Here is a 12,977-nt window from a genome sequence, read left to right on the forward strand (position 1 = left end):
TCAGAGACAGATCCATTGCCCCTCAGGAAATGTACTTTCACTTTGCACCCTTAAACTTCCCTTACAATAAATTCTGCACGCATACTTGCTGAGTGTCTGTCATCTCTCCGTCGCATGGGCCCAGGCTTGAGATTCCTCCAAGCCAGGAGCCCAAGAACTGGGGAAACACTTCACAGTGCAGCCACGGACAGCACCGTGACAGTATCATTCCAGCTCACGGGAGGGAGGCTGGAGGGCGGAGGCAGAACATCGGACCAGTATCTGGAAATCACCCGATATAAATCCGTGTCCACTGTTGAAGTATAACCAGAATGCTCCAGCTAGCCCCAGGTGGCAGTGAGGAATGCTGCTGATGAAATCTGTGACCACTCGGGTAGGCATGGTGCCAGATGACTTAATATCCATGTATATTCTAGGATATCACAAACCCCTGGGGCCCACTACCCAGAACAGCAGCCATGACAGCTTCCTCTTCCGCCACCAGCGGCTCTACCCCTTCCCAGAGGCCACCACAACTTGCATTTGTGCGTCACTCCCTTTCATCAAATAAAAACTGTGTCACTATGTCTTGACATTTGTCTAAACAAGGTGTTGCTTAGTTTTGCATTTCAGAAGAATGGCATCCCACTTGATATAGTCTTCTTGGAAACTACTTTTTTTACTCAAGCTTCTTCTAACATTTATTCATATTAATGGCAGCTTTTGTTTCACAAATTTTCTTTTATTTAGGAAAGCAACATACAGTCACAGGTATTTCAGAGAATGAACAAAGTATAAAGACAAATGCAAAAGTTACTTAGTATACAACAGGCTGGCTTCTGCCTTCTAGACTCTGTGGATCTTACTGTCACTGACTGGGTTAACTCTGGCATTGAGAAGTCCAGAACCAAGTCTGTGGCCTGGCAACGGTGGCCATTTCAGCAGGCATTTTTGTGGACTAATGTTATGTCAGGTTTCATCTTCACTGTTCTTTCATTTAACAAATGTGACAGGGACTGCGCTGGGGACACAAGGGGAACAACAATCACTCTCTGCCCACAGGAGCTCACAATCTAACAGTGAGAAAGAGAAGCAAACAGTGTAGCAAGTGTCACCAAAGGTACCAGCTTGGTGTGCTGTGGAGACCTGCAAGACGGCCACTGCCTGAGCTCTGGTGGCTGAGAAGGCTTCCTGGGAGAGGTGAGGCCTAAGGAGAGACGTGTAGGGTGCGTGGGATGTTATGCAGGCAAAGGGAGGACCTCTTGGCTCGAGTCTTACCCTTTTCTCAAGACCTACTTCAGGCCCCTTAGCTGACCTGTTTTTCGCCTTTCAAATTCGCTAATCCATTGTCTGTTCTAGTCACAATTCAGTGCTTTGTCTTGGTGGTTAATTTTCACAAGTACACATCTTATACTCCAGAACTAGGCTGCTTTCTCCTGAGGACGGAGATTCTTTTAACCTTGGTATTTTTTCACTGCCCCCGTGACTGTGTGTCGGGCAGACCTGCTGCCCACCCCACCTGGCGGGGAAGCGGATTTTTCTTAGGTGAGTCAGCACTTGTCCGTCGAAGGATGAGGTGGGTGGTTGTAGTGGGTGAAAAGGGGCCAAAGATTTGGAAATGACACACAGAAACCCTACCCACCAGGCCACGGCTTGGACTGGAGGGCTCAGAATACTTTGCTATTTACTAATGGGAAAAGTTAAACCACAGAACAATTCTCTCAACAGCACAATCATTCGAAAGAAAGAAAGAAACAAACAAGTACTTGTTGCAACCCACCAAAACCAGACAATAGGGCACATTCCCCGTCTAACGCCCTCAGACCCGTGGGTCCTAGACACGCGTCAGCTCAGTCGAAGGTGATCCGGAAGCTGCGCTCCTGCTCCTTGCGACGCCCCTCGCACACCTTGGTCACTTCCTCCACTTTCCTCTGCAGCAGAGCCGAGTTCTGGTCGATCCACTGCAGCGAGTCCATGTGCGCGTTGAGGATCTTGCAGATCTGCTGCAGCGGGTCGCTGGTGTCGGCAGGGCCCCCAGAGGTGTTCAGGTGCTCGATGATGTCCTTGAGGTCCTGGGCCATGCGCTTCAGCTGCGCGTCGATGTTCTCCGCCAGCTTGTAGGTTTTCTCACGCTCCTCGTCGGCATGCTGCAGGTAGATGGTCCCGCTCTGCTCCTTGACTGACTCCTCCAGCGGGCTCAGCAGGTCTTCCAGTTCCTTCTGCTGAGACAGGATGAAGTCAAGCTCCTGGTCCAGCCTCTTCTGGTCCAGCTTCACCTTCTCCACCTCGCGATGCAGGCTGGTGATCTTCTCCCCATTCTCGATCAGCGTGCGGTCCCAGGCGTTGACCTGGGTGGCCTGCTGCAGGAAGTGGCGCTCCTGGTCCTCCAGCTCTAGGCTCCACTTGTTGATCAGGCTCTCTAGCTGCGCGTAGGTCATTGCGGGACTGGTGGCCGCCCCGGTAGCTGCACTGGGGCCAGGTGGGGCGGTCACGGTAGCTGCCGCATTGCTGGGGATCCCGGCTGGCGCTAGTGGTTTTAGATTCAAGGCAAAGCCGGTGCTGCTGCTGCTGGTGGTGGTGGTGGTGGTGGCAGTGGTGGATGTGGCTGTGGAGGCACCAGAAACTGTTCCAGGGGCCTTTAAGCTGAAGCCCAGTGTACCAGCCCCGGCAGCTCCAGCTGTGGTTGTCGGGGGACAGAGAGAGAGCCCAGTGGCGGTGGATGAGGCTGGAGCGGTCGCTATTGAGGCAAAGAGGGTGGGCCCAGCACTGGTGGTGGCAGCAGTGGGCGCGGGAGCGACTGGCTGTGTGGCCCCTGCTCCAGTGGCTGCCGGCGTGGCTGGAGTAAAGGGTAATCCAGCAAGTGCCGTGGGCTGGGCCGAACTCCCCACTGAGCCGATGTTGAAACCAGAGGTCCCACCCTGGGACGTGCTTCCACCAGTGAATGAGAACCCTCCAGATGTGGTGGATGGAGCAGCCGAGGTGGTGGAGGACCCAAAGACAAAGCCAGTGGGTGCTGTGCCCTGGCTGGAGGTGACGGTGCTGGATATGGCATTGGCGAGGGTGCTGCTGCCGAGCCCAAAGCTGCCGAGGCTGGGCGTGGCCGGGGTGGTACCCGTGTTGCTCAAGCTTAGCTTTGGAGCATTGATCCCTAAAGAAAACCCAGTTCCTCCTGAAGCAGGAGTTGTTGTTCCAAAACTGAATGCTGGAGTTTGTGTTGCTGGAGTTTGGGTATTGAATGAGAACAGGCCGGTGGAAGAGGAGCTTGCAGGGGGTTGGGAGGGAGTCCCAAAATTAAACCCTCCAGTGCTGGCAGAGGAGAAAGAAAACCCTGTCGCAGATGTGGTTGTTGCTGTCTTTGCAGTGCCAAACGTGAACCCGCCTGTAGGGGCCCCAGTGCCTCCAAAATTAAACCCGCTCATGGCTCCAGACTCTGGTGGCAGCAGCTACTCCAGCTCCCAAAGCAAATTCGTCAGCGTCTGCAACCTTGGGAAGATTTTTAAAGCAGAGGAAGTGACATGATCAGATGGCAGTTTTGGAAAGGCAAACTCAGCGGCGTGACCAAGCATGCTTGGTTTGGAGGGTGGCAGGACTGGATAATCGTAACATGCAGTGACCCTTCCTCCTTTTTCTGTGTAACCTAAATCAGACTCTGCTAAACTAGGAGAGAAGGATCCAGAAACACAAGTCCATGCCCCGGGGGCCAGGCACTAGGAGCGGGGGTGCGAGGGATGTGTGTGGCCATGTTAGGCGCAGTGGGAACCGCCGGCTCCATGGAGGAGAGAGAAAGCAGGAGAACAGGACCCTGAACCGATCTCAGCCCGAGGAGAATCAGATCCAAGGTGCCTCCAATGAGCAGAAGGACACAAAATAACACCTGTGCGACCTGCTCCCCAGAATGGAACCCAGTAAGGTTTCCTTGCTGACTGCAAGCAGGGTGTATGTGAGCAGATGTGGCTCCTGCCACCCAGAACACCTCTCTGGACCTCACACAGAGATGGGCCCCAGAAACCTGGGCTGTATGGCAGGGCATTGGCCACTGAGGGACCCATCCAGGCACAGCCCGCACCATCTAGCAGAAGGCATACTGGAGCGTCCCCCTCCTCCTAACTCAGAGTGGGGTGTGAGACCCAAGTGCTCAATTAGAGCACTAGATCCCCCGGCCGCAGCCATTGGCTCGAGGATAAACTGAGATCTGATTCAGCCAATCAGAGTCCTCCCCTGGGGTTTCCCCCCCCCCCGCAAAAAAGGCCCAGGTGCAGTGCAGAGGGTGTGCACCTGGACCTACCCTGGGCATCTTCTCAGCCATCTGCAGAGGCTGGAGACCACAAACCAGAGAGATCAACAGGTGGGGTTGGGGGTCGGGGGAGAGGTAAGGAGCACTCCAGAAACTCCAGGGGCCAGCACACTCCCCTTCACTGTGCACGGACTTCATTTCTGTAACTACTAACTGAAAACCTCCCAGCAGGGCCATCTATCAGCCAGAAGGTTGAAGGTTACCTGGTAGGGAAAGGGTGAGAGGGAACACGGCACACGGGTGTTTAGATAAACCGCCGCACACCGAGCATCGATCAGGAGGTGGGCCTGGGAGAAGCGCTCAGACAGACACTAGCTCTCCCAAGTGCTGGAAGGCAGGATTCTTGTCCCCAAGTAAGAGGTGAGGAAATGGGCTCAGAGAGCTGTGATTTACCCAGGGTCACCAGCTAGCAAGTAGTGAGCCAGGAGCTGACCCCAGACTGCGGGCTTGCTGACGGCAGGGCATTTCCCTACCTCCAATCAGATACGGGATGTGAGGGCAGACGACCTGCACTCTGCCCACTGATGCACACAGAGTGCAGAAAACGACAGCAGAGGCTGAAGTAGACGCAAACTGACTAATGCAGTGTGATCTATGCTGTGGCAAAACAGCACAGCTCTGGAGAGAGGCTGGGAGGAGATTCACGAGGCTGGCAGGGGCTGTCTCTGGGTGGTGGGCTCTATGTGGGGTATCTCCTTTCTACTTTGCAGTGGCTCCCAAATGTTCTCTCTATGTAGTGAAGATAAGCTCTAGTAATTGATAAGCTTTAGTTCTTGGAAGAGGAGCAAATTATGGAGCGTGAATCCAACCTGAGGAACCAGTGAACTGATGTAGCCAGTTTTCACAATCACACGTGAGTGGGATACATCAAGTCAATGAATCGAAGAGGCTCTCTGTCAGACCGTATCTTGCCTCAAAGGTGACAGGGGGTAGGGACCACGGGCTGGGCTGAAGGCAGTGGAGAGCTAGCACGTGTAAACTGCATCATGCCTGGCTGGGCCTGGTGTCTGAGGAGCTCAGCATTTCCCTGCAGGCGTAGGGGCCCTAAATGGTTTCCAGTGGAGCTGGTGTAGGAGGGTGTATAATGATCCCCCAAAGATGTCCACAGCCTAATTCCTGGACCCTGGGAATATGTTACCATATGCCCTAAAAGGGCCTTTGCAGATGTGATTAAATTAAGAATCTTGAGATGGGGAGATCATCCTGAAGTAATCAGTGGGTCCTAAATATAATCACAAGTGTCCTTATAAGATGGAGGCAGGGGCTGGGCGCAGAGGCTCACGCCTATAATCTTTGCACTTTGGGAGGCTGAGGTGTGAGGATCGCTTGAGTTTGAGACCAGCCTGGGCAACAGAGTAAGACCTTGACTCTACAAAACAATAACACAAATTAGCCGGGGGTGGTAGTATGCACCTGTAGCCCCACCAGCTACTCAGGAGGCTGAGGCAAGAGGATCGCTTGAGCCCAGGAGTTTGAGGCTGCAAAGAGCTATGATCGTGCCACTGCACTCCAGACTTGGTGACAGAATGAAACTCTATCTCAAAAAAAAAAAAAGGCACGGGGAGATTTGACTAGAGAAGATAAGCCATGATCGTGGAGGCAGAGACTGGAGTGTTGTGCTTTGAAATTCGAAGATGGAGGAAGGGCCGCTAGCCAAGGAGTGAAGAAAGAGGCCTCTAGAAGGGAAGGGACAGGAAACATTCTCCCCCAGATCCCCAGATGGAACCAGCCCTGCCTGCACACTGATGCTAGCCCTACAAGACTCATTTCGGACTTCTGATCTCCAGAAGCGGAAGAGAAAAAGTTTGTGTTGTTTTAAGCTACCACATTTGTGGTAATTTGTGAGAGCAGCCAGAAAAAATACAGTTGGGAAATAGAAACTGGCAGATCTGACACGTGACTTGGTCACTCCCTAGTGCTAAGACCTCAAACAAAGTCTAGCAAACCTTCCGAGGCTCCTTGGCTCCCTCCTCAGGGTGGCAGCTGTGCTGAGCAGAGGAGGGAGAAGAGAGCGCCAGCAGTGAGGCTGAGAAGTGCTAATTCTGACTAGAGATTTCTGGGCAGCCCCGCAGCTGACTTCACAACATCCCGCAGCTGACTTCACAACATCCCGCAGCTGACTTCACAACATCCGACTTCACAACATCCCGCAGCTGACTTCACAACATCCCGCAGCTGACTTCACAACATCCGACTTCACAACATCCCGCAGCTGACTTCACAACATCCCGCAGCTGACTTCACAACATCCTGCAGCTGACTTCACAACATCCTGAGACGATGGCCCCAGTGCACAGAAGGGGGAAGAGGCCCACACGGAGAGAAGTTGTCAGCTCTCACCCAACAGTGGGCCGTGAACTGCAAGGCCCCCTTTATTTCTACTCCACTATACGGGCCCACAGGGCACACAGCCCTGCTTTGGGGCACAGTCACTATCCTATACGTCAGCTTCCACCTAGCACCCTCATATCTTATTTTCCCTTCATCTAAAACAGCCGAGGTAGTTCAGCTGCAAGGTTTTCAGGCATGGATTTGGTCTCCAGACATCAGAAAAAGACCTGGGTTTGAATTCTGCCTCTGCCGCTTACTAGCTGTGGATTCTTGTGCAAGTTACTCCTGAGCCACTCTATGCCTCAGAGTTCCCATCTATGAGGACAATCTGTGAAGAATAAACAAGGTCACAACTGAGAAGCCAAGTGCCTGGCCCAGAGAAGTATCCATAAGGTCTGTTTCTTCTTCCCTCTCTGGGCCAGTTTTTATTTCTCGACATGTCCACAGGCAATCAATCCTCTCCTAACTTGAGTCACAGGGAATGTCCTATAGCTGCCCTCACCTGATCTGCCTGCTCTAAGGCAGCAGATCTCAGCGGGCCGCCCGCCGGCACCGCCTGGAGCCTTCAACACGTGCACCGAGGCCAGATCAGTGTCAGCCTCCATGGGGGCGAAGGATGCTGGCCTTGGCACTGTCACAAAGCTCTTCAGGGAGCTTCTGAGAAAGGGCTCTTCACTCTCAAGAGGCCCTGCCCTGTGCCCGGACCTCTTCTTGAGTGACAGAACACACCTCCTCACTGTCAAGCCACCTGGAGGTGGGCGTGTTGAAACTAGCTGCTAAAGGCATCTGAACAGCTACACCTACACGTCTCAGTTCTCAAGAACCCAGCTCAAGAGAGCTTATGCTATTAATAAGGTAACATTTTCCAGAAGAGCATTTATAAAAAGCTCTTTGCAACTTTAAAAAACTACAAGAAAAAAACACTTCCGTGGGGACTTGTCTGGTTTAACAGTTCACCATTTATTAAATGCCTCATTGGTTTCTAATCCCTCGGCTGCCAGGGATCTACTAACAATGGCGAATACATATTGATCCAGCCCTGTTCTATGCTTTCAATGTTTCATTACTGATTCCTGAAAGCAAACTTTGGGTCAGGTCCATTTTACAAACGAGGAAAATGAGGCCCAGAGTGGTCAGCTAAGCCATGGCCCCTGCTGTCGAGGCAGCCAGAGACACAGCAAATGTCAGCTTCGGGATCAGGGCTCAAGGCAGGGACAGGGCCGGGTCACATGTCCTGGGAGCAGGGAGAAGGCTCTTACCCAGGAGAGGCTGAGTGCTGAAGATGCAGGATTAGCCAGGGAAAGCCAGGGGACAGGGAGGGAGTGGGGACTGTCCAGACAGGAGGAAGGGCCTGGGTGAAGGAGACAGGCCGCAACAGCAGGCATGTGTCTGGGGTGCTGAGCGACTTGGTGCTGCTGGAGGGAGTGTGTGCCCACTGAAGGACTGACTTGGTGGGCTGTTCAAACCCTGCATGTTCCAAAGAGAGGACTGGCCCTTGACTGGCTCCTGGGAAATAATCTCTAATGCTTGTATGTCCTGGCAGATACGAGTGTCTTTGTTTACCTAGGGCCTCTGGCCACACCAGGGAGTTCATCCTACCACTGTGATCTAAGGTGGTGGCTTTGGGTCATATGGTATCAGTATGACCTCTAGAGGGGGCTGAAGAATGAATATGTAAGTTTAGCCACACGAGGGCTCCATGCCTACAGGATTGCCTCCCCATAAACACCCTGGATACAAAGGCTTGGGCGAGCGTCCCCGGCTGATAATACTCCATGTGCTGTCACATATTGTTCGTAGGAGAATTAATTGCTCTCGATATCTCTCTCAACAGCTGGAAGCTCCCGCCTGGTCTCTCCTGGACAGTTTGCATCTTTTCCCTTTGCTGACTTTCGTCTGTATCCTTTCACTGTAATAAACCCTAACAGGAGGATGATAGCTTTGCCGAGTTCTGTGAGCCCTTCTAGCTAATCACTGAACTTGAGGGTGGTCTTGGGACTCAGTGCCACACGATGGGCAGGAGGAGCTGGGAGAGCCACAAATGCCATGCTGGTGGCTCAGACTTCACATTGAGGGAGCCAAGGGGGGGGACTTTAAAGAGTGGGAGCAGTAACATGGCTGGATGTGTGTGGGGGCCGGACTGGAGGGGGAGAGGCTGAACTGGCACTCTACACAGAGACACAATCACAATTTGAGAAACGTGTCGGTCTGTCCAGGTCAACAAAGCCACCAACAACCAGGACTTGGGGAGTTTCTCAGAAATGCAAACTATCATGAGCTTCCACCCAGGCATTTCCACATTTACCAACGGCAGAGCTTTCCTAGAAGAAAACTGAAGGTGCTGCGAGTGGGGAGAAGCAGGGAGGAGTCAAAACTGAGGAAGTTGTGGGTTTCGAGGGAAAAGTGAAGGGCATGCTTGGGTTAGGTGCTCAGTGCTGGACGGCAGAATCAAGGCCCAGAGTGACAAGTGCTGCCTTGAGGTCACCAAGGGAGTTACTGGCAGAGCCACCTGCTCCCCCTCCTCTCCTCCCTGGCCCCTCACCCTTGCCCTTGTGTTTCCAGCAACACCTGCCACCTTCACAGCCCTGGGGAGCTGCAGAAAGACCTAGCTGGGATTCCCATGCACAGACACATGCCACCCCCAAACCTTCACTCAGTTCTACCGACCTTACCTCCATCTTTAGTTCCTGCCACTCCAAGTCCTACTTTCACCTAATTTCTTTACTCTAGTATTTACTCAGCCCTACACTAAGGTGATGACAACACAGAGAGAAATAAAGGCCTGTTTCCTGAGGAGGGCGTTACAGGGTGTAAGCAAATTCTTTGCAGTGAGACTTTCATTCATACAACAGATATTTTTGAGTATCTGCTACATACCAGGCACTGTTCACAGCCCTGGGAATATGGTGTGAACGAGAGGGAGCCCCTGCTTTCACGGAGCTTAAACTCTAGCAGGGGAGACAGAGAGGAAAGCAATTAACATAACAAATTATACAGTGTGTTAGAAGAGGCTAAGCGCCATGGAAAAAAACCAAGCTTGGGCAAGGGGAACTGGGGGTGCTGGCGCAGGGGTGGAGGCTGAGGCAGTATAAGCAGGATGGGCAGAGCAGGCATTGCAAGACCTGTGCAAAGACTTGAAGGAGGGAGGGGATTAACCAAGGCCTGTCAGTGGGAGCGTCCGAGACAGATGGAGGAGTTAGAAGAAAGTCTTAAGGGGGGATGGAGAACATCTGGGTGGCATGGCTGAGGCAGGTGTCCTTGTTACCGAGCCCTGGGACTCTCCTGATTTCCTTTCGCCCTGCTCAACCCCAGCCCCTTTCCTTAGATGTCTGGGACAGGGGTGTGTGTCTGGGAAAGAATGCGGGTGGGGAGGGGTGGGGGGAACTCAGCCTTGGACCACAAGGAAAGGAAGGATTAGGGGGCAGACAGACAGACGTGCCCACACCCTAATCCTGGAACCTAGAATATGTGACCTTACACGGCAAAGGGGCTTTGCAGATGTGATTAGGTTAAGGATCCTGAGATGCGGAGGCTGTCCTGGATTATCCTCGTGGGCCCAAGGTAATCACGAGGGTCTTTGAGTGGAACAGGGAGGCAGCAGAGCAGAATCAGAGGAAGATGTGACTAGGGAAGAATGGTCCGAGAGATACGACGCTGCTGGCTGTGAAGATGATGGGGTCACAAGCCAAGGAATGCAGGCAGCCTCTAGGAGCTGGAAAAGGCAAGGACAGAGGCTCGGAAAGAGACTCTCCTCTAAAGGCACCAGAAGAGATACAGCCTTGTGATCTATTTAGACTTCTGACCTCCAGAACTATAAGAACAAATTTGTGTTGCTTTAAACCACTAAGATTGTGATAACTTGTTACAGCAGCCATACGAAACTAACGGGGGTGGGTAGAACAGAGAAAGAACAGAACAGAATTAAATCTAGATAAATGGATGCGGAAACACACCATAGACTTGGGGTCAAGAAAGGGTCTGGAGTCGGAGGTGACGGGGCTGGGGCAGGTCTGCCTCTTGTGCACGGAGACCAAGGGGTGCAGTCGCTCTGTTCCCAGCACTTGGGGAGGTGGTGCAGAGAGGAACAGTGAAGTGTGATTCTTTAACTCTGGACATCCCCTGCCACTGGCGTGACACTGCTGTGTGGATGTGTGACAGTAGACCTCTGCTGACACCCAGCAACAGGCCATCTATGACAGAGGGAAGGACAAGGTCGCCTGGGAGCACAGAGAAAGGCTGACAGTGGTGATGGTGTCAGCGCCACTGGGCCGAATTTCCCTGTTTTGTTCCCTGCTGTATCCTCAACACCCAGAGCAGTGCCTGGCATTCAGCAAGCACTCAATAAATGCTCATGGTCGCTCTGACTGAATGAGAATGAATAATAATTACCACCTACTGAGCACCGACTACATAACCTGTTCCATGCTGGGAGCACTACACAGTAGCACACCGAACCCTTCCTGGCTGGGGAACAGGCTCAGAGAGGCTCAGACTTCCTCAATGTCACAAAGCCAGCAAACAGTAGTCCTAGGCTGGGAATCCAGATCTTTCTGGGGCCAACACCTGGGACAGAGGGAATTTTCACCAGGGAAAAGAAGTCAGAATTAAGTCTTAAGGCATGCAGTACCAGCTATTTAGGAGGCTGAGGCAGGAGGATAGTTTGAGCCCAGGAGTTTGGGCAATAGAGAAAGATCCCTTAGCCCCCTTCTGCAGTCAAGCCCTGATACCCTTACCAGACCCCACTACCGCGCTCCATCTTGTCCCCCCTGAAGCCTGAGTGATGCCCTGAAATGCAGCTCTGATCCACTGGGGCCGAGACAGCTGCTGCCCCCTGACCAACCAATCCCCCTTCATAACAGAAACTCTCTGCCATCGGGCAGCCAGCAGTGAGCCCTGCCAAAGGCTTCTATTGCCTAGGACTCCTCAGAGGGGCTCATGACTTTGAATTCAGGTCTGTCCAATCCACTGATGGGCAGGGAGGGGCTGTGGGTGGCAGGCTAGAGCTGGAGCTGTCATTAGAAGCCCAGGCCACAGACTGTGCCCTCAAGATAGGAACCTTTCCTGTCAGTTGCTGAGGCCCCGCTCTTCCACTCCTGGCCCTGGGACCTTAGATTCCAAGTTCACCCCCTGTGCCTGTTTCCTCATTTGAAAAACAGGGACAACAGCACGGTGATCATATGCTCTTTGTGGAGATGAAATGATCTGATCCATGTGAGGTACTGAGCCCGGAGCCTGCTGTATCCTCCGGCTCAGCAAATGCTAACTTCTTATTAATGCAAGTTCTGGGAAGACAGCTGAAGGAATGCTCCTGGCATTCAGCTGACAGCCACTTGGGGGCACTGCTGACAATGGCAAGCCCAGGTGCAGGTAGGACAGGGCAAGGAGCTGTCTTTGAGGGACCTACTTTTTCCCCATGGAATTAGCTACTTCAGATTTGGAGGAGGAAGTACGACCAGTGGAACCAGAGAGACCAGAAGAGAGGAGAAAAGCTCCCAGAGTGGAGGAGGAGAGGAGACAGAAAAGAGGGAAAATCAGAGGCTGGCAGGTTCTGCCCAGGGAAAGTTGATCCCCGCTGAAGCTCACACATCGCCCTTGGGCACCACCTTCCCTCACTGTCCTCCCGTGGTGGCACCTGGCCAGGACCTTTGCCATGTGTGTTAGTGCAGGGATTCCCTGTCCTCACTGCTGTCCCTGTCTACCTGAGCATCTCCCCCGGGCTGTATCACCAGCACAGCAAACCCAACATGTCAAACAGAGCTTGCTGTCCACACTCACCGCAAGACCCCCCGGACTCTGCTTCTGAACTGTCTCCTGAATCAGTTCTCCTCTTTCCCTTCTGTCACAGAAAATTGCCCTAAACCTCATGGAACAGATCGATTCAGAGTCTACCCTTCAAGAATGGAAATCAACTGATAAACAATGGAGGCTTGCTAAGCAGACCTTAGGCAAGGCAGACTCAAATGCTCCAGGCCAAAGAGACAGTGGCACAAAGGCAGGTCGCAGAGCAGCAAGGAAGAGGAGGAGGAGGAGGAGGAGGAGGCCGAGTGGCCAGACCAGAGTGCTGGGGGAACATGAGGCCACAGGAAGGCTCCAACGGGTCAGGGTCTGGGCTATGTTTTGAAAGACTCACCCAGGCTGCAGTGTGGGGAGCGAGGAGGCTGGTGCAGTCGCCTGGAGGGACCTAGTGGTAGCCTGGGCTGCCCCGTCCAGCTCTTACATAACCACACTGCCTAGTGGGTATAGCCAACCCTGTTTGCAGGAAACGAAGCCTTGCAGAGTGGCTGCTTTAAGCCAAACCTGCGGGCTGGAAATCTCAGCCCACCTCCCCCAACCCTGTCTAAAGGTCACCTGTCCTCCACAGAACAAGGTGTCC

The 12,977-nt window shown here is 53.0% G+C and overlaps 1 protein-coding gene across 1 annotated transcript; it reads right to left on the reverse strand.

Moving 5' to 3' along the window:
* Positions 1–732: 732 nt before the first annotated feature.
* NUP62 (nucleoporin 62) lies at positions 733–12,775 on the reverse strand. Its single transcript, XM_069457023.1, has 2 exons — positions 12,735–12,775; positions 733–3,462 (listed from the first exon to the last, which is right to left on the reverse strand). The coding sequence occupies exon 2, from the start codon at positions 3,396–3,398 to the stop codon at positions 1,830–1,832; it is 1,569 nt and encodes a 522-aa protein (XP_069313124.1). The 5' UTR covers positions 3,399–3,462; positions 12,735–12,775; the 3' UTR covers positions 733–1,829.
* Between the last annotated feature and the right edge of the window lie 202 nt (positions 12,776–12,977).

Source organism: Eulemur rufifrons, chromosome 24, assembly GCF_041146395.1.
Source record: "Eulemur rufifrons isolate Redbay chromosome 24, OSU_ERuf_1, whole genome shotgun sequence".
In the NCBI taxonomy this organism is placed as follows: domain Eukaryota; kingdom Metazoa; phylum Chordata; class Mammalia; order Primates; family Lemuridae; genus Eulemur; species Eulemur rufifrons.